This window comes from Aquarana catesbeiana, linkage group LG05, assembly GCF_042186555.1.
Source record: "Aquarana catesbeiana isolate 2022-GZ linkage group LG05, ASM4218655v1, whole genome shotgun sequence".
NCBI lineage: Eukaryota > Metazoa > Chordata > Amphibia > Anura > Ranidae > Aquarana > Aquarana catesbeiana.
This window is the reverse complement of record NC_133328.1, coordinates 95482237-95497031: the sequence shown is the minus strand read 5'-3', so window position 1 is coordinate 95497031 and position 14795 is coordinate 95482237. Positions and strand designations below refer to the sequence as shown.

Genomic DNA, 14795 nt, shown 5'->3' with positions numbered 1-14795 from the left:
TGCTGCCATTAGTGCAGCCCCGTCAGTGCCCATCAGTGAAAGAGGAAAAATTACTTATTTAGAAATTTTTATAACAGGAACCAAGAAAAACTTTTGTTTTTCTTCTATATTTTTTCATTTGGTTTAATAAAAAATTAAAAACCCAGTGGTGATTAAATACCACCAAAAGAAAATGATACAAATTTCATTTGGATACAGTGTTGCCTGACCGTGCAATTGTAAAAGCTGAAAACTGGCCTGTGCAGGAAGGGGGTGAAAGCGCCCAGCAGGCAAGTGGTAAAGTATATGTAAACCAAACCTGTTATTTTTAGCTTTAAATATAGCACAGACGTGCTAACCCATTTCAATCTGCAATTTGTAGATTAAAATGCCAATGCCCTCCAGAGGCAAGAATAACATACATTTAATTTTAGCAATTAAGAGCATGCAGTGCTGCATTCTTCTAGCTGTGAGACTGTACTGTCACTTAAAGCTTCCAGTCTCGATCAATCAGTGAGGATCCTGATCATTTGATCACATTATCCATGAGATGGGGATCACATGGATGTCAGTAAACAGCTGTCAATGTCAGTGACAACTACTGGTGTTTTTTCTCTCTGCGATTCCAAAAGCCAAAAGTATTGCAATCCAGCGCTGTGCCAGAGAGCAGTGGCTCTCTCACTCCTCACGGGAGATCAAGGAAGCAGCGGAGAGCCACTGGCTCCTGCTGCTGTCAATAAAAGCCAGTGAGGAGAGAGCATGGGGTGGGGCCTTGCTGTGTTTGTGTCAACAGACACACACAGCCCACGCTCGGGAGCGAGCCTGTATGAGTACCCCCCCCATAGAAAGTAGCTTGCTATGGGGGTACTCAGATGGTATTGGGGGGGGGGAGCCAAGAGCATTGGTGGGTACCCCAGAGGAGGATCGGGGCTGCTCTGTGCAAAACCATCATACAGAGCAGGTCACGGACATGTTTATTATTTTAAACAAATATCCTTTTGAATCACTTTAAGGAGACAGTACAGTGCTTTATAAAATGTGTGTGTGGATACCAACAATGAGCTTCTTTTATTTGCTCCCTTTTGAACTTTTAAATATACCATTAAAAGTGTTTTGGTATAGCAGTTAGAAAAGTGCAAAAAAATACCTGTTGATCCTGATGATAAAAATCTTGTGATAACTTCCTGTGCTCTCTGCTTCTGCTGACTTCTCAGGCTACATTCACATTTGTGCACTGCCATTACACAGGCAATATTGCAATGAAAAGACTGCATAATATTGAGTGTGCAACACCACACCTGCATAGGTATCAACTGAGCCTTAGAATAGTTCCTATCAATTTAGGACTATGAAAACACCCCCTTATCGTAATGGGGAGGAGAATTTCTGTGTGCCAGCATAACAAAGTTGTCCCCCAATAGATACTAATAAAAGCATTACATGTCCAACACATTCGTTTTTTTTTTTTTAAGTAGGCAAATTAATCAACTAACGCACATTGATGCTCCCAAATTTGGTCTGGACATCCAGGCATAAATGATCCATGATCTCTAATCCCCTTCTCCTTTTAATCTGGTAACCACAGTCGCCAAGACAGAAAGTGAGGGGAAATGCAACATTTTACTTATGTCACAAGAATGAGAGTATAAGGCTTTGTTTACTAAGGCCCATGCACAGTGAATCCTCGGGTGAATCCTCATCAGGAGCTTGTTCACCGCAGAATCAAAGAAGATTAATTGCTATTAACCATCACAGCGTCAGAAATGCAGCAGCAGGAAGAGGACCACTCATCACTGCACAGATGATTTCTACAGGATCCAGCTGTCTGCACAACGTTTGACATACTTCCTTACAGGTACGTTAGGTCAGTGTTTCTCAACTCCAGTCCTCAAGGCGCCCTAACAGGTCATGTTTTCCATTATTTTGCACAGGTGATTTGATCAGTTTCACTGCCTTAGTAATTACCACAGCCATTTCATCTAAGGGAAATCCTGAAAACATGACCTGCTGAAGCGCCTTGAGGACTGGAGTTGAGAAACACTGCGTTAGGTCGCTAAAGCGATAAAAAAAAATCTCTAACTAAACTAGCGGTTTAGGTTAATGTATATACAAAATTTAAAAAAAAAAAACTCCAAAATAAAGAAGTCTAGGAAGCAGTGTTCAGGAGCACTGGCAGGATGTTAAAAAAAAAAAAAGGTCCTGTAGGAGCAGTAAACACACCACTCCTAAAGCATCCATGCCCATTGAAATTAATGGGCAGCGTCGCCGAACCGCCGGCAAAACAGCGCTTTGCAGGCAGTTTTAACCCTTTTTTGGCCGCTAGCGGGGGTTAAAAGCGCCCTGCTAGCGGGTGAAAAGCGCTGCAAAAACGTCAGGAAAGCGCTGCTAAAAAGAGCGGCACTTTACTGCCGATGACCGGGCGCTGGCAGTGTGAAAGTGCAGACTTTTGGGAAAAATGGTGAGCCAATCACACAAGCAGGAAATTATGTTTCTGGGAAGTGGTCAGTACACATTCTGTACAGAACACCTCCAGGTAGCCATATTGCATTGCATTTACAGAAAATTACAGCGGCTGCAGATTGAAAAGGAAAGGTCATTTTTAATAACATTCAATTACAATATGACTTGTGTGGCAATTGTATACGCTAAATTATTTTTTCTTTGCTATTTTTATTTCCCACGAAAGTGGAGTTACCCTTTAAAGATATTGCAAACCTTGTGAAAACGCCTAATGGGATAAGCTAGGACTCTAACCACCACAAAAATCCAGAAAAGTTTACAAATCGAGTATGTCTGAAGTGTCTTCCCCTCTTCCTCCCAACATGACTATACATTTAATAGTAATGCTGGAAAGCAGGAATTCACATAAGTCCTTCAACACTCCAGAAAGAAGACATGATTCAAACACTGATTAACCTTTTTGTTAGATCCTTTGGGCAGCTCATCTGCTTACTGAAGGAAAAGCTCACAGAACCAAAAGAGGTTTACTACAATATTTGGGAACATATTTACAGCATAGTTATGTCATTTTTTTGTGAATCCACAGGTATTTAAATATCTTAAAATAGCAACCTAAAGGTCCAATAACTATATTTTACTAAGAGCCCTCTCACACTGAGCCCCGCGGGTGTCGCCGGTAAAACGCTACTATTTTTACCTTAGTTTTTGCGGCGCTATTGGCCTGCTAGCGCTTTTAACCCCGGCTAACGGCCGAAAAAAGGTTAAAACCACCCGCAAAGCGCTGCTACATCGGCGCTGCCCATTGATTTCAATGGGCAGGGGCACTTTAGGAGCGGTGAGTTCACCGCTCCTAATGCGCTCCAAAGAAGCTGCTGGCAGGACTTTTTCTGATGCCCTGCCAGCGCACCGCTCCAGTGTGAAAGCCCTCGGGCTTTCACACTGGAGTGAATAGAGCCGCTGTTTCAGGGCGCTTTGCAGGCGCTATTTTTAACGATATAGCGCCTCAGTGTGAAAGGGGTCTAAAAGCAATCATGAGAGCATTGTTGAGAAATTCTAGTTGTCTGGCTCTGTGGAATCAATACCTTCTAAGTCAATGACCTGGTACAAGTTGTAGAATCTGAAATTGTAACTACTGATGTGCATATATGCATACTGCAGTGTTCTGGGGTTTCTAAAATGTCAAAAAAGTGTGTGTTGCACTGTGTTGTTTTATGCGCATTGGTGTGCTGCTGTGCCGCTCATTCTAAATGGCACCCAACACACCTTTCCAGTGCAGCACGTGTTGCAGTGTAGTGCGCTGCGCACCCAAAAATGCTGCATGTGTGACTTTTGGTCCGTTGTGGTATGTTAAGTAGCCAATTCAAGTGAATGGGCTGGCCTACTGCAATGATTGTGAACACATTACACAACGTGTGACAAGCTGCATGCATTTACGCACCACAGCAGGCCGAATTGGTGTGAAAAAGCTAGCAGTAACAACTCAAAATCTTGAAGTACAAATGAAGCATCATCTGGATATTAACCTGTGTCTGCAGAGTTTTCTGGTTCTGCTGCCTCAAGTCCATCCATACTATCTTCATCCTCCAACGCGGTTTTTCCTCTACTCCGAGGCCTGCAAGAAAAAAAAAAATACAGAACATAAATCTCTGCTGGTGTGTGAACTTGATAAAAGAAGTAGAATTAAATAAAGAAAGCTTTTCTTTTAACACAAAGGCTATTTCCACGACCAGATAATCTAGAATGTTGCTTGCCTCCAATTAACCAATACCCAATTTACCCTCCAGGCTAGGTACAACATTAGAACCCAAGGACTTGCTACTCAAAGGTGGACAGGAGAGAAACGTTAAGGCAGAACTAAAATCACATTTTTTAAAATAAAAAAAACAGGTTTATAATTACCTGCTCTGTGCAATGATATTGCAGAGAGCAACAGCTTACCTACCTGCTGGAAAACTTTGCTCCTCCTTTTCTATTTCTGCCCCCTTAGCAAGCCATTGGCAATGGAAGCAGACAAGCTCCCGAACCGGACTGTGTGTGTCCATAGATGCACACAGTGTGGCTAAGTCCTGCCTCATCTCTGATGTGACTGACAGCAGCAGGAACCAATGACTCCCGTTGTTCTCAGTAATGTCTGTGAGACCAGGAAGAGGAGAGAAGACTTGCAGCCAGGCACAGCGCTGGATTGACACAAAAGTCAAGTATTGGGGGGGGGGTTACCTTAGGCTCCTAACTATTTTTAATCCTTTTGTTGCTAGCATCATTAAATAGATAGGAAGGTATAATAAACTTACTTGATTTAATTTTTTTTTTTTTTTTTTTTACAACATTCCTCCAGCTATCTGAGCTGAGGGCAGATGGGATCTAGGAAGTAAATGCTACATAAAATCATATGCCCTAGCTCAAGATGGCCAAAATAAAAAATAAAGAATAGAGACATGGATGGAAGGGCGAGTTTGCTTTGAATTCTAAAAATTATTCAAACAGCATTTTCAGTTTGTGGTGCTTAGATAAAGTGAAGTTCCGCTTTAACTACCAATAGGCCTATAAATAGGGTATTTTAAATACAGGGAATTACTGACAGCCAGGCCACCTCCTATGCATGATGAAGGAAAAACATAGCACCATGAAATATTATTAGCAGACATATGGGAATTGCATTTTTCAAAAAAACAAAAAAAGAGGCAAGCTGTCCTGTCAAAGGGTAGGCAGGCACCGTTGCAAAATAGACGTTGGTTTCAGTTAACGGAGTTTTCTGCTTTCCCACCATATAATTGTAATAGGTCATTAAACGTGATGTATAATCTGCAAACAGGTCTACAGGAAAAAAAAACAGCATGTCTATTACCGTACAACACTGTTTGCACTACACAGGCAAAACAACTTCCCAGTAAAAAAATCCCAGGCAACAAGCATTTCCAGGGTTTCCAGCAGTAAAACAGGTAATTAAGCAGGATTACTTTTATCGGCTATAAGAAAAACACACTTTATGGCAAAATAATGAAGTATGAATGCATGTTAAATGACACACTGTAGAGACTAAATGTTAATAGGTTACCTGGGGGATCTGCACCCCAAAAGGCAGTATGAGATTACATTCCTGTGATTCACAAAGTGTTAAAATTTATATTAATAGACTTGTATTTGGAACATATTATGTATTTTGGGTGGTGCAAACCAAATGCAAATTGATAATTTGACGCCTAGAAGGTGTTGTGTTGACAAAGAGTGCGATCATTCACAAGTGAACCTAGCAAGGAGACTTGAGCCCAATGGATGTCCAGGGGGCCCAGCTACAACCTTTCTTCTCTTGCAGTAAAGCGAGGAATTGCACAATTCTGTCAAAGCTTGGCACCTGCCAGTCACCCCAAAAGGTAGGCAGTCGTGGTCTGAGGGGGAATGCCATGCCAGTATAGACAATACAAACTTTACCATGTCTACAGCAATTCTTATCAGGACCAATCGAAGTGATGGGGAAGGGGGGTTAAGGGGTAAATCGGCTACCTTGTCTAAGGCAGGCCATAGACAGTGTGAATTTATTTCCTGCAACCATGATTTTCCCCATCAACACAGTCAGAGCTGAATGGGGAATCCCTCCCGCTGAGCCATCCCCAGCGAGAGAACAGAGATCACTGCTAGCGGCTATAGCAGCCGCTAGAGATAACCACAAGTAAATCCAGTAGGCTGGTTGGTCAATCGATCAACTTGGTACATTCAGCCTGCTCATACACGGTTCAAATCTCAGCAGGTTCTTGCTGAAGCAGCCGAGATGTGAGCCATCTATAGCCGGTCTAAGGGTATTCTTTCACAACTGGGGTGCTTTTAACCCCCGCTAGCGGATGAAGAATGGGTTAAAAGTGCCCATGTTGCCATACTGCCGAAGCGCTTTTTCAGTTGTTTCAGCAGCGCTGCCCATTCATTTCAATGGGCAGGGTGTTTCAGGAGCGGTGTATACACCACTCCCAAACTGCCCCAAAGATGCTGCTTACAGGACCGCCCCAGTGTGAAAGCACGAGATGCGCTTTTCAGGTGCTATTTTTAGCGCTAAAACGCCTGGAAAGCTCCTCAGTGTGAAAGGGGTCTAAGGTCCCATTTATTCATCTCTGGTGACACTTGTTGCCAAAAAAACAACAATTTAGCAATGTAGGCAAGACCCACATCATAACACCTGAATACATTTAGGGCTCTTTCACACGGGGCGGATCAGTGATGACGCTCCGCCGATCCCCGCTGAGCAGGAAGATGACAGGTCTATCGCTGCACACTGTGCAGCGACGGACCTGTCAAGAGCGCCGCTCTCCCCTATGGGGGATCGGATGATGACGGACCGTAGTGTCCGTCGTCACCCGATCCGATAACAGATGGAAAAGTAGGGTTTTCCTTTGTTACACTTTTTGGATCGGAGCGGGTCGGATGTCAGCGGACATGTCACCGATGACATCTGACGCTCCACAGAGATTCATGTATGTCCGTTTTTTATCCGAAAACGGAAGGATGAAAAACGGACATACAGATCCCCCGTGTGAAAGAGCCCTAAGGGGTATATTTAGAAAAACAGTGAATATAACATTCACCCAAAACTAAATGAAGGTTTAACTTCCTGGGACGTGTTTTAAACGACTCACCTGCAGAGAAGGTCACCTTAACTCCTTTATCAATATACTCACTCCTTAGACTCCAATAATCACAAGGAAATTACTCAATTTTTCTATTAAAAAATTGTATTTACACTCACACATCTGCCATTGGTCTGTATAAAAGGTAAATCTTCTCCAAATGAACACTCACTCACTTAGCAGCCCTAATACCAATTCCTAATATCTGCTATTATATCCTAGTAACAAAGGATGGATAAAGGGACCAGTCGCTGTAGAAATTAGGTTTTGCGTTCTTTTAGCTTTTTTTTTAGTAAAACTATACTACCACAAAAGCTTATGGCTCAAAAATGCTGATAAACACCGAATAGCCACGTTCAAGCATTTAACTAAAAAACTCCTCTTCAAAATCCACTAATTCTGGGGGGTTTTCCAGCCAGAAAACGCCCTGCCAAAAAAAACGCTGATAACAGCCTGTGTGTGCATGAACACAGGATAACATGCTGGGGAATTTACTGGCTGCAGAAAAAAAAACGCCCGACACCCAAAACAGCCTCTGTAAAAACGTCCAGTGTGCATGAGGCCTAAAGAACTATCCTTTCCAGAATGCAAACCACAGATAAAGCTGTATTTGGCCTGCGTAGGCTACACCACAAACACATCCCAAAAAGCCATGCAGCACCCACAAAAATCCACATACTTTAAGAGGATTGTTAGGATAAATCAATTATATCAATGGAAAAAAAAATGATAAATGTTTAGAGTTTATCACTGTCAACTGATTTTTCTTGCATCAAATTAAAACAGACCGACAATGCTACCACCCAGGTGTAGCTAGTGATAGAACTGAACAAATCTTTTTTTTTTTTTCCCAGCTGATCTTTATATTTTATCTTTAAATCCAAATCACTTGTAACGATCAGCTAGGACATTTCATTGCTTATCTACTGCTTGTTAAAGCAGACCTTCATCCTTCTTTCAACATTCCCAATACAATTTTGTACCGCCTCCTTTAAAAGAATCACATATAAATTTTTTTTGGCAATAACCTTTTCTCCTCTTGCCATCTTTGTTTACATATTTCTTGCCTAGGCGAAAATGACATCACCTGAACAGGATTTGCATGGTTGGGATTTGAGGAACTTATATCCTGTACATGCACACCTAGCACTCTAGTGAGGATCATTGGGTTTACATTTTGCCATAGTAACAGCATAGTAAGTACAGCCAATTCAGTGGCACTTATGTTGACAAACACAAAAATTGTTCTTGTTATGATACTAGAACGTACGATTTTCATTCAAAGCATTTATTTCCTGGATGTGGTGAATGCTGTGCTCCCAGCATTCACCGCTCATTCCCGCACATGCTCAGTGGCATCCTGGGAAGCCTGAGACTAGCTCCCAGGAGTCTGGGAGAGGCTAGAAACACGCCTACTCCCATGGGAGGAGAACCAGGAAGTGCAAAGAAGAATAGAAATATAAAAAGGTAATTACAGCGATTTAAATTTTTTTAAACGGCATGTCAGCATCTAGGCAAGGAAGAGAATACATACAGATATTGTTCAAAATTTGGGTGGAACCCCGCTTTAATAAGTACAGTTTTTGTCTGAAATTTTTTATAAAAATACATTACATCACTTACTAATTTTTATTCTGTCGTATGAGAATCTTCGTACTTTAGCAACCTATTTGTTTTAGATATGGAGACTAGCATGCAAAAAAAAAAAAAAAAAAAAGAAATACGGGCGATCATTTGTCCGATAATCTCATTGTGTACTATGGCAAGGTAAACAAAAGGATTCCCCACGAGACCACTGGATATGCTGACAATCCCACATGTGGACATCCAGTGCTTGATTGTGGATTTTGTTTACACGATGCCATAGTAACTTTACCATAAGCCAGGGCTCGACAAATCCCAGGCACAAGGATGCCATGGCGACTAAAATTTGCATCCCAAAGCCTGGGATTTGGTCAGCCTATTCGCTGGGATGGTACAGCCCGAGCAGACACCACCTTGAACGCTCCAAGCCTGGCGCTGAGGCTGCTGCCAGCTCCTGCCCGCCTTGCCATTGGCTGAGCAGCACGCCAGTCTGGAGTAGCCAGGTGGTGATTGGCTGAGGCGGGGGTGACTGGGCCTGGTGCTCACTTCCGCCTGGGTTTTTACTGGTGAGTCCCTGTGTACCACCAATGAAACAGGGGTACCTGCAGAGTGTGTGAACGGGGGGGGCTGCTGGGGGACTACAAGTCCCAGCATGTGCTTTACCTCACTTATTATGATTTTAAATGTACTAGGTTCTTCAGGATCCTAAGAAGGTTAATAGGCAAAAGTTGAGAGGCATACCAGTGTGTTAACCATAAATGATGCACATCAGGGCTACATTGGAGAAGGGGGTTTTGTCCTTGAAAACAAAACTGGCTCCTAAATTTTTTAGCTGGCTCTTAGATTAAAAGCAAATCTGTCAAGCTCTGTCACAAGCACTGCTGGGTGCACATGTGCAGAACTGGCAAGGCCACACTATATAAGATGGTGGAAAAAATAGACATTTTTACTGTCACATGTAAAAAACAAAACAAAAAACACCACACCTGTGTTTCATTTGTAGATAGAACCACTCAATATACAGGACAAAATTGCAAAAAAAAAAAAAAAAAAGTGCACTTTTTAATACAATAATACTACAGGGCATAATCTTAAAACAGGATTGTGAAACATTCATACCAAATATTCACTGGTGACTCAATCACTGTCATTTAAAACACGCAACAGGGAGATTCACCTGCAGTGAATGTCAGAGAAACTACTTTGTAAATATGCTCCCAATTGTTTTAAAACACCAGTCAACCTTAGAAGAAAAAAGTGGTTTGTTGCATCTTTTGTCTTTAGATTGTCAGCACATGAACAGATTTTCTCCTTGTACTGCTTCTTTTTCCAACATTCCAACTCTACTATACAGGAACTGCAAGATATAGATTCAAGGTCACTTACACTGCTCGTGTTTAAAAAATACATTTAATGATGTAATAATGATTACAGAGATGTGTATAAGTCTGCCTTGATTTAAAGTGAAAGTATAGGTATTTTTTTTTTTTTTTGGTTAAGCAAATTTAAAAAAAAGGTTATACTTACCCACTCTATGCAACAATATTGCACAAATGGGTCTCTTAGCCCCTCTTTGGCGGTCCCCGGCGCTGTGTGCTTTTCTTTCCTCCAAGTGCCCCCTCAGCAAACGCTGTGCTAAGTAAGGGGGCAACAGTGCGGGTGTGCTCCCGATCTGGGCCACGTCTGCCAACAGACACACACAGTGCTGGTAAACCATGCTTCCGCCCCTTCCTCACAGGAGTTTGATAGCAGAAAGAAATATGGCTCCCCCTGCTGCCTGTGTCTCCTGTGAGACTATTAATTGGAGGAGCGGTGCTGCAGCCAGGACAGCTCAGGATCGGTGAGAGGAGGCAGGTGTTTAGGGATGGGGGTAGAACAAAGAGAGGGGAGTTATTTTACCTTAATGCAGAGAATGCACAAAGATAAAAAAAAAAAACAACATTTAGACCTTAGAAACAATTTAAAGTGAATAGCCCCCCCCCCCCACCCCCTTATTTTTTCACTAAAAATTATGTAACCGTGCAGCTTTGTATGCCGATATGAAATCATCTTATGGTATAGGTTCAATGAAAAATCTGGACTGCCGCACTCCGGATTGGAATAATAAAGGTAAAATCTTCTTTATTGAAAAAATGACATGGTATAAAATGCGTACATTGCTCTGTTGAAGTGATACAGCATAACCGCTGACGCGTTTCACGCTCCCATAGAGCGCTTACTCATAGCTCTCTAACCGCTGACGCGTTTCACGCTCCCATAGAGCGCTTACTCATAGCTCAGAGCTATGAGTAAGCGCTCTATGGGAGCGTGAAACGCGTCAGCGGTTATGCTGTATCACTTCAACAGAGCAATGTACGCATTTTATACCATGTCATTTTTTTCAATAAAGAAGATTTTACCTTTATTATTCCAATCCGGAGTGCGGCAGTCCAGAGTTTTCATTGCACCTATACCACTGGAATAGCAATCGCCAGCACCTGGAGCTCTCACAATTCACCCAGCGGAGGATGGGAAATTCAAACCCAGTTACCTGGAGCGGTGGTCACCAACCTGTTTATTTCAAGCATCTGGACTTTTGCTACATGAAATCATCTTACATTTGTTAAACAGATATGCTTTGTGTTTACCTACAATTACTGGTTTTCCACTTCCTAGTTGAATGAGGCACTAGTGATGTAGCTCTAGCCTCAGAGCTGCATCCTGGGAAGGCTACATAACCACTGCCTTCCCCTGCACTGTAATACATGCCTGAAGGCTAACCCAGCATTCTAGGCAAAGTTCCAATAAAGGGTGATACATTCATCTACACCATAATGAAATGGCCACCGTAATAATGGTGAGGGAAAAAAAGATCATGCAATATAGTTTAAGAATTAAAAAAAAAAAAAAGATCATGCATGCAAACAGCCTGCAATAATCTAGGTGTATCAGTTTGCCGATTGCCAATGCTAATAACCTGGAGTTGGGTTTTAATCAAAAGGCAGATCTAGGACACAACTCTAAGCATTAAAGTGGAAGTCCATGCTAAAACTAAAATCCCTGCATCTATAGCCACCAACATTCTAACACTAACCTCTCTAGCCCTGAAAATAAAAAATAAAACCAGGATACATACCTTTTCTACAGGCGATCTGACCTGATCTCCAGCGGCCGAAGCTCTGATCCCATGCTGAGCTGTCAGCCGCGGCTTTGTTGTGTGGGCGGGTGCAGAGGACATGCCCGTCAAAGGAAGCCCCATAGTAAGTCTATGCATAGATACATAGAAGTTACCCTGGGACTTTAAATAAGGTGAGTATGGTTAGCCAATGAACATACCATGAGTAAATAAAAAATACACGTTTATTTCAACTTGTCGTGCATGTGAAACACAACAGCAGTAATAGGCAGGCCGATGGGCTATACAGTGTATAAAAAAAAAAAATCCACATACACAGGTAAATAAATCATATAAAAACAGTATAGAGGCATCAAAAATATACAAGCATCAGTAGTACCCAACGTGTTTCGCGAGACCACACTGGCTCCTTCAGTAGTGGAGGCTTTGATATATCTGCAATACATACACATGACATCTTAGGGTGGGATCAGAGCTTCCGCCACTGGACTTCACAGGCGACAGCTCCAACAGACACAGACATCCAGGTCGGGAGCTGAGGAGGCGTATGCTGGTTTATGTATATTCACATGCATACTAATTTACTTCATCAAGCATATTTGCACTTGCAGGGTCTTTTGACACATACATATACTTTTACTTTTATATAGCTGCCATACATTATGGACAAGGTGGGACTTCTAGGGACACTCACACACACCAAAGCCATATTCATCCTCTGGGTGCCCCCCCCCCCCGCCATTGGGGCTACCTCTTGCTCCACCTCCTCAGGTCCCGACATTGGATGTCTGTTGCTGCCGCCACCTGTGGAGTCAGTGATTGATGACCTGGCCCAGCCCATTGGTGAGTATGGGGTCTTGTACTCAGACCTCTCTGACCATTAACCTCCATGTCAATCCTGTGTAACATACATTTACTTGGTATATTACTTCTATTGCAGATATATCAAAGCATCCACCCCTGAAGAAATTAGGGTGGTCCCACGAAAAGCGTTGGGTACTACTGGTGCTTGTATATTTTTGATGCCTGTATACTGTTTTTATACAATTTATTTTCCTATGTATGTGGACAGTTTTCTTTTCACACTGTATGTATACCCCATCGGCCTGCCTATTACTGCTGTTGTGTTTCACATGCACGACAAGTTGAAATAAAACTGTATTTTTTATTTACTCATGGTATGTTCATTGGCTAACCATACTCACCTCATTTAAAGTCCCAGGGTGACTTCCATGTATATGTATCGGGGATGGAGGTGATTTTAGGGCGACACCAGACCTTATATTATGTTCCATAGTAAGTCTATGGGTGACGTCACTTCCTATTCATTTCACAGCCCTTGTCGGACGTGTCCTTTGCAGAGCTTCCACCGCTGGAGATCGGGACAGATCGCCTGCAGAAAATGTATACTCATTTTTTTCTTTTCAGGGCTAGAGAGGTTAGTGTTAGAATGTTGGTGGCTATAGATGCAGGGATTTTAGTTTTAGCATGGACTTCCACTTTAATACAAGTCGTGCGATTACCTGAATTTGACTGATATCAGCTTCTTGTAGTCCCTGTACCAGTCCCTGTACAGTGAGCTGGAGTGTGAGACGAAGCAACAGAAACCAACCAGTTCCTGTGCTGACAAGTATATGGAATTCCCTTCCACAGGCAGTGGTTTCAGCGGGGAGCATCGATAGTTTCAAGAAACTATTAGATAAGCACCTAAATGACCACAACATACAGGGTTATACAATGTAATACTGACATATATCACACACAAAGGTTGGACTTGATGAACTTGTGTCTTTTTTCAACCTCGCCTACTATGTAACTATGTAAGAAGCATGCCGATGGAGAGAGCAGAGCGACAGATGAGCTCATTACTGTGCTGCTTCTCCTTTCCTTGTTCACTCACAATGCTGGGGTGCATCCAAGACAATCTGTGCCAAACATGGACAAATGTGCATGTACTACATGGGTTTTTTGGGGGGGGGGGGGCTCAGACATATACTTTGATATTCACAATACCTATTCACAAACCCAAGGAGGCCGACGCTCTTCATAACTGAACTCCATGCATTTGTTTCTCTGAATGCTGGTGTTTTCGTTTCTTAGCAGACACACACATATAGCAGAGTTCTGCTTAACCACAATGTAGGCCAATACGAGTTGCTGGGGAGTTATTTGTACAAACACGAGACTGTGGTCATCTGTCACAGCCTTTGGCAGAGGTGCGAGCTGCCACATCTGATTACTTATCGCACGAGTCTTCAGATGAAAAGTTATGGAAAATGCAACAACTACTGAACTGCTTTCATTCTTTATAAACTTGTAGCCAGCCATTAAAGTGTAACATCTTCTTCTACACATTCACATATTACTTTCATCTATGTTCTATAAGACACAATCACTTTTCACAAAAGCTTTCAAAAATGGATAATAAAAAAAAAAAAAAAACAGTTTTGAACCACTTGCTTATTGGGCACTTTCACCCCCTTCCTACCCAAGCCAATTTTCAGCTTTCAGTGCCGTCATATTTTGAATGACAGCATTGCGCGGTCATGCAACGCTGTACCCACACAAAATCTATAATTTTGTGAGACAGAGCTTTCCTCTGGTGATATTTAATCACTAAAGGGTTTTTTTTTTTTTTTTGCTAAACCACCGAAAAAAAAGACAGAAAATTTTGAAATAAAAATAAAAAGTCTTAATTTCGGTTATAAAATTTTGTAAGTAAGTAATTTTTCTCCTTCAGTGATGTGTGCTGATGAGGTTGCACTGATGGGCGCTGATGAGGCTGCACTGGTGAGCACTGACAGGCAGCACTGGTTTGCAGCACTGGTGGGCACTGTTGGGGCTGCACTTATGATCAGTGCCCTGATTATCAGTGTAGATGTCCCCTGTGTGGATTGCCGCTCATCGGCTCTCCTCCCCTCACACGCTGTCAGCAAATCCTGTTTACACTGTAATCAGCTGTGATTGGACACAGCTGGTCATATGGTAAAGAGCCGCTGTGATTGGCTCTTTACCCCAATGTGTGATCAGGTGTGTTCCAAGGA

The 14795-nt window shown here is 42.4% G+C and overlaps 1 protein-coding gene across 10 annotated transcripts in view; it reads right to left on the bottom strand.

The window, feature by feature from the left end:
* Positions 1-14795, bottom strand: part of KMT2C (lysine methyltransferase 2C) — a 454559-nt gene that overhangs the window by 360238 nt on the left and 79526 nt on the right. For all 10 annotated transcript variants that reach the window (XM_073629967.1, XM_073629969.1, XM_073629975.1 and 7 more), the window contains exon 2: positions 3963-4051. In XM_073629967.1, coding sequence (XP_073486068.1) covers positions 3963-4051 — 89 coding nt within the window. The remainder of the gene's footprint in view (positions 1-3962; positions 4052-14795) is intronic.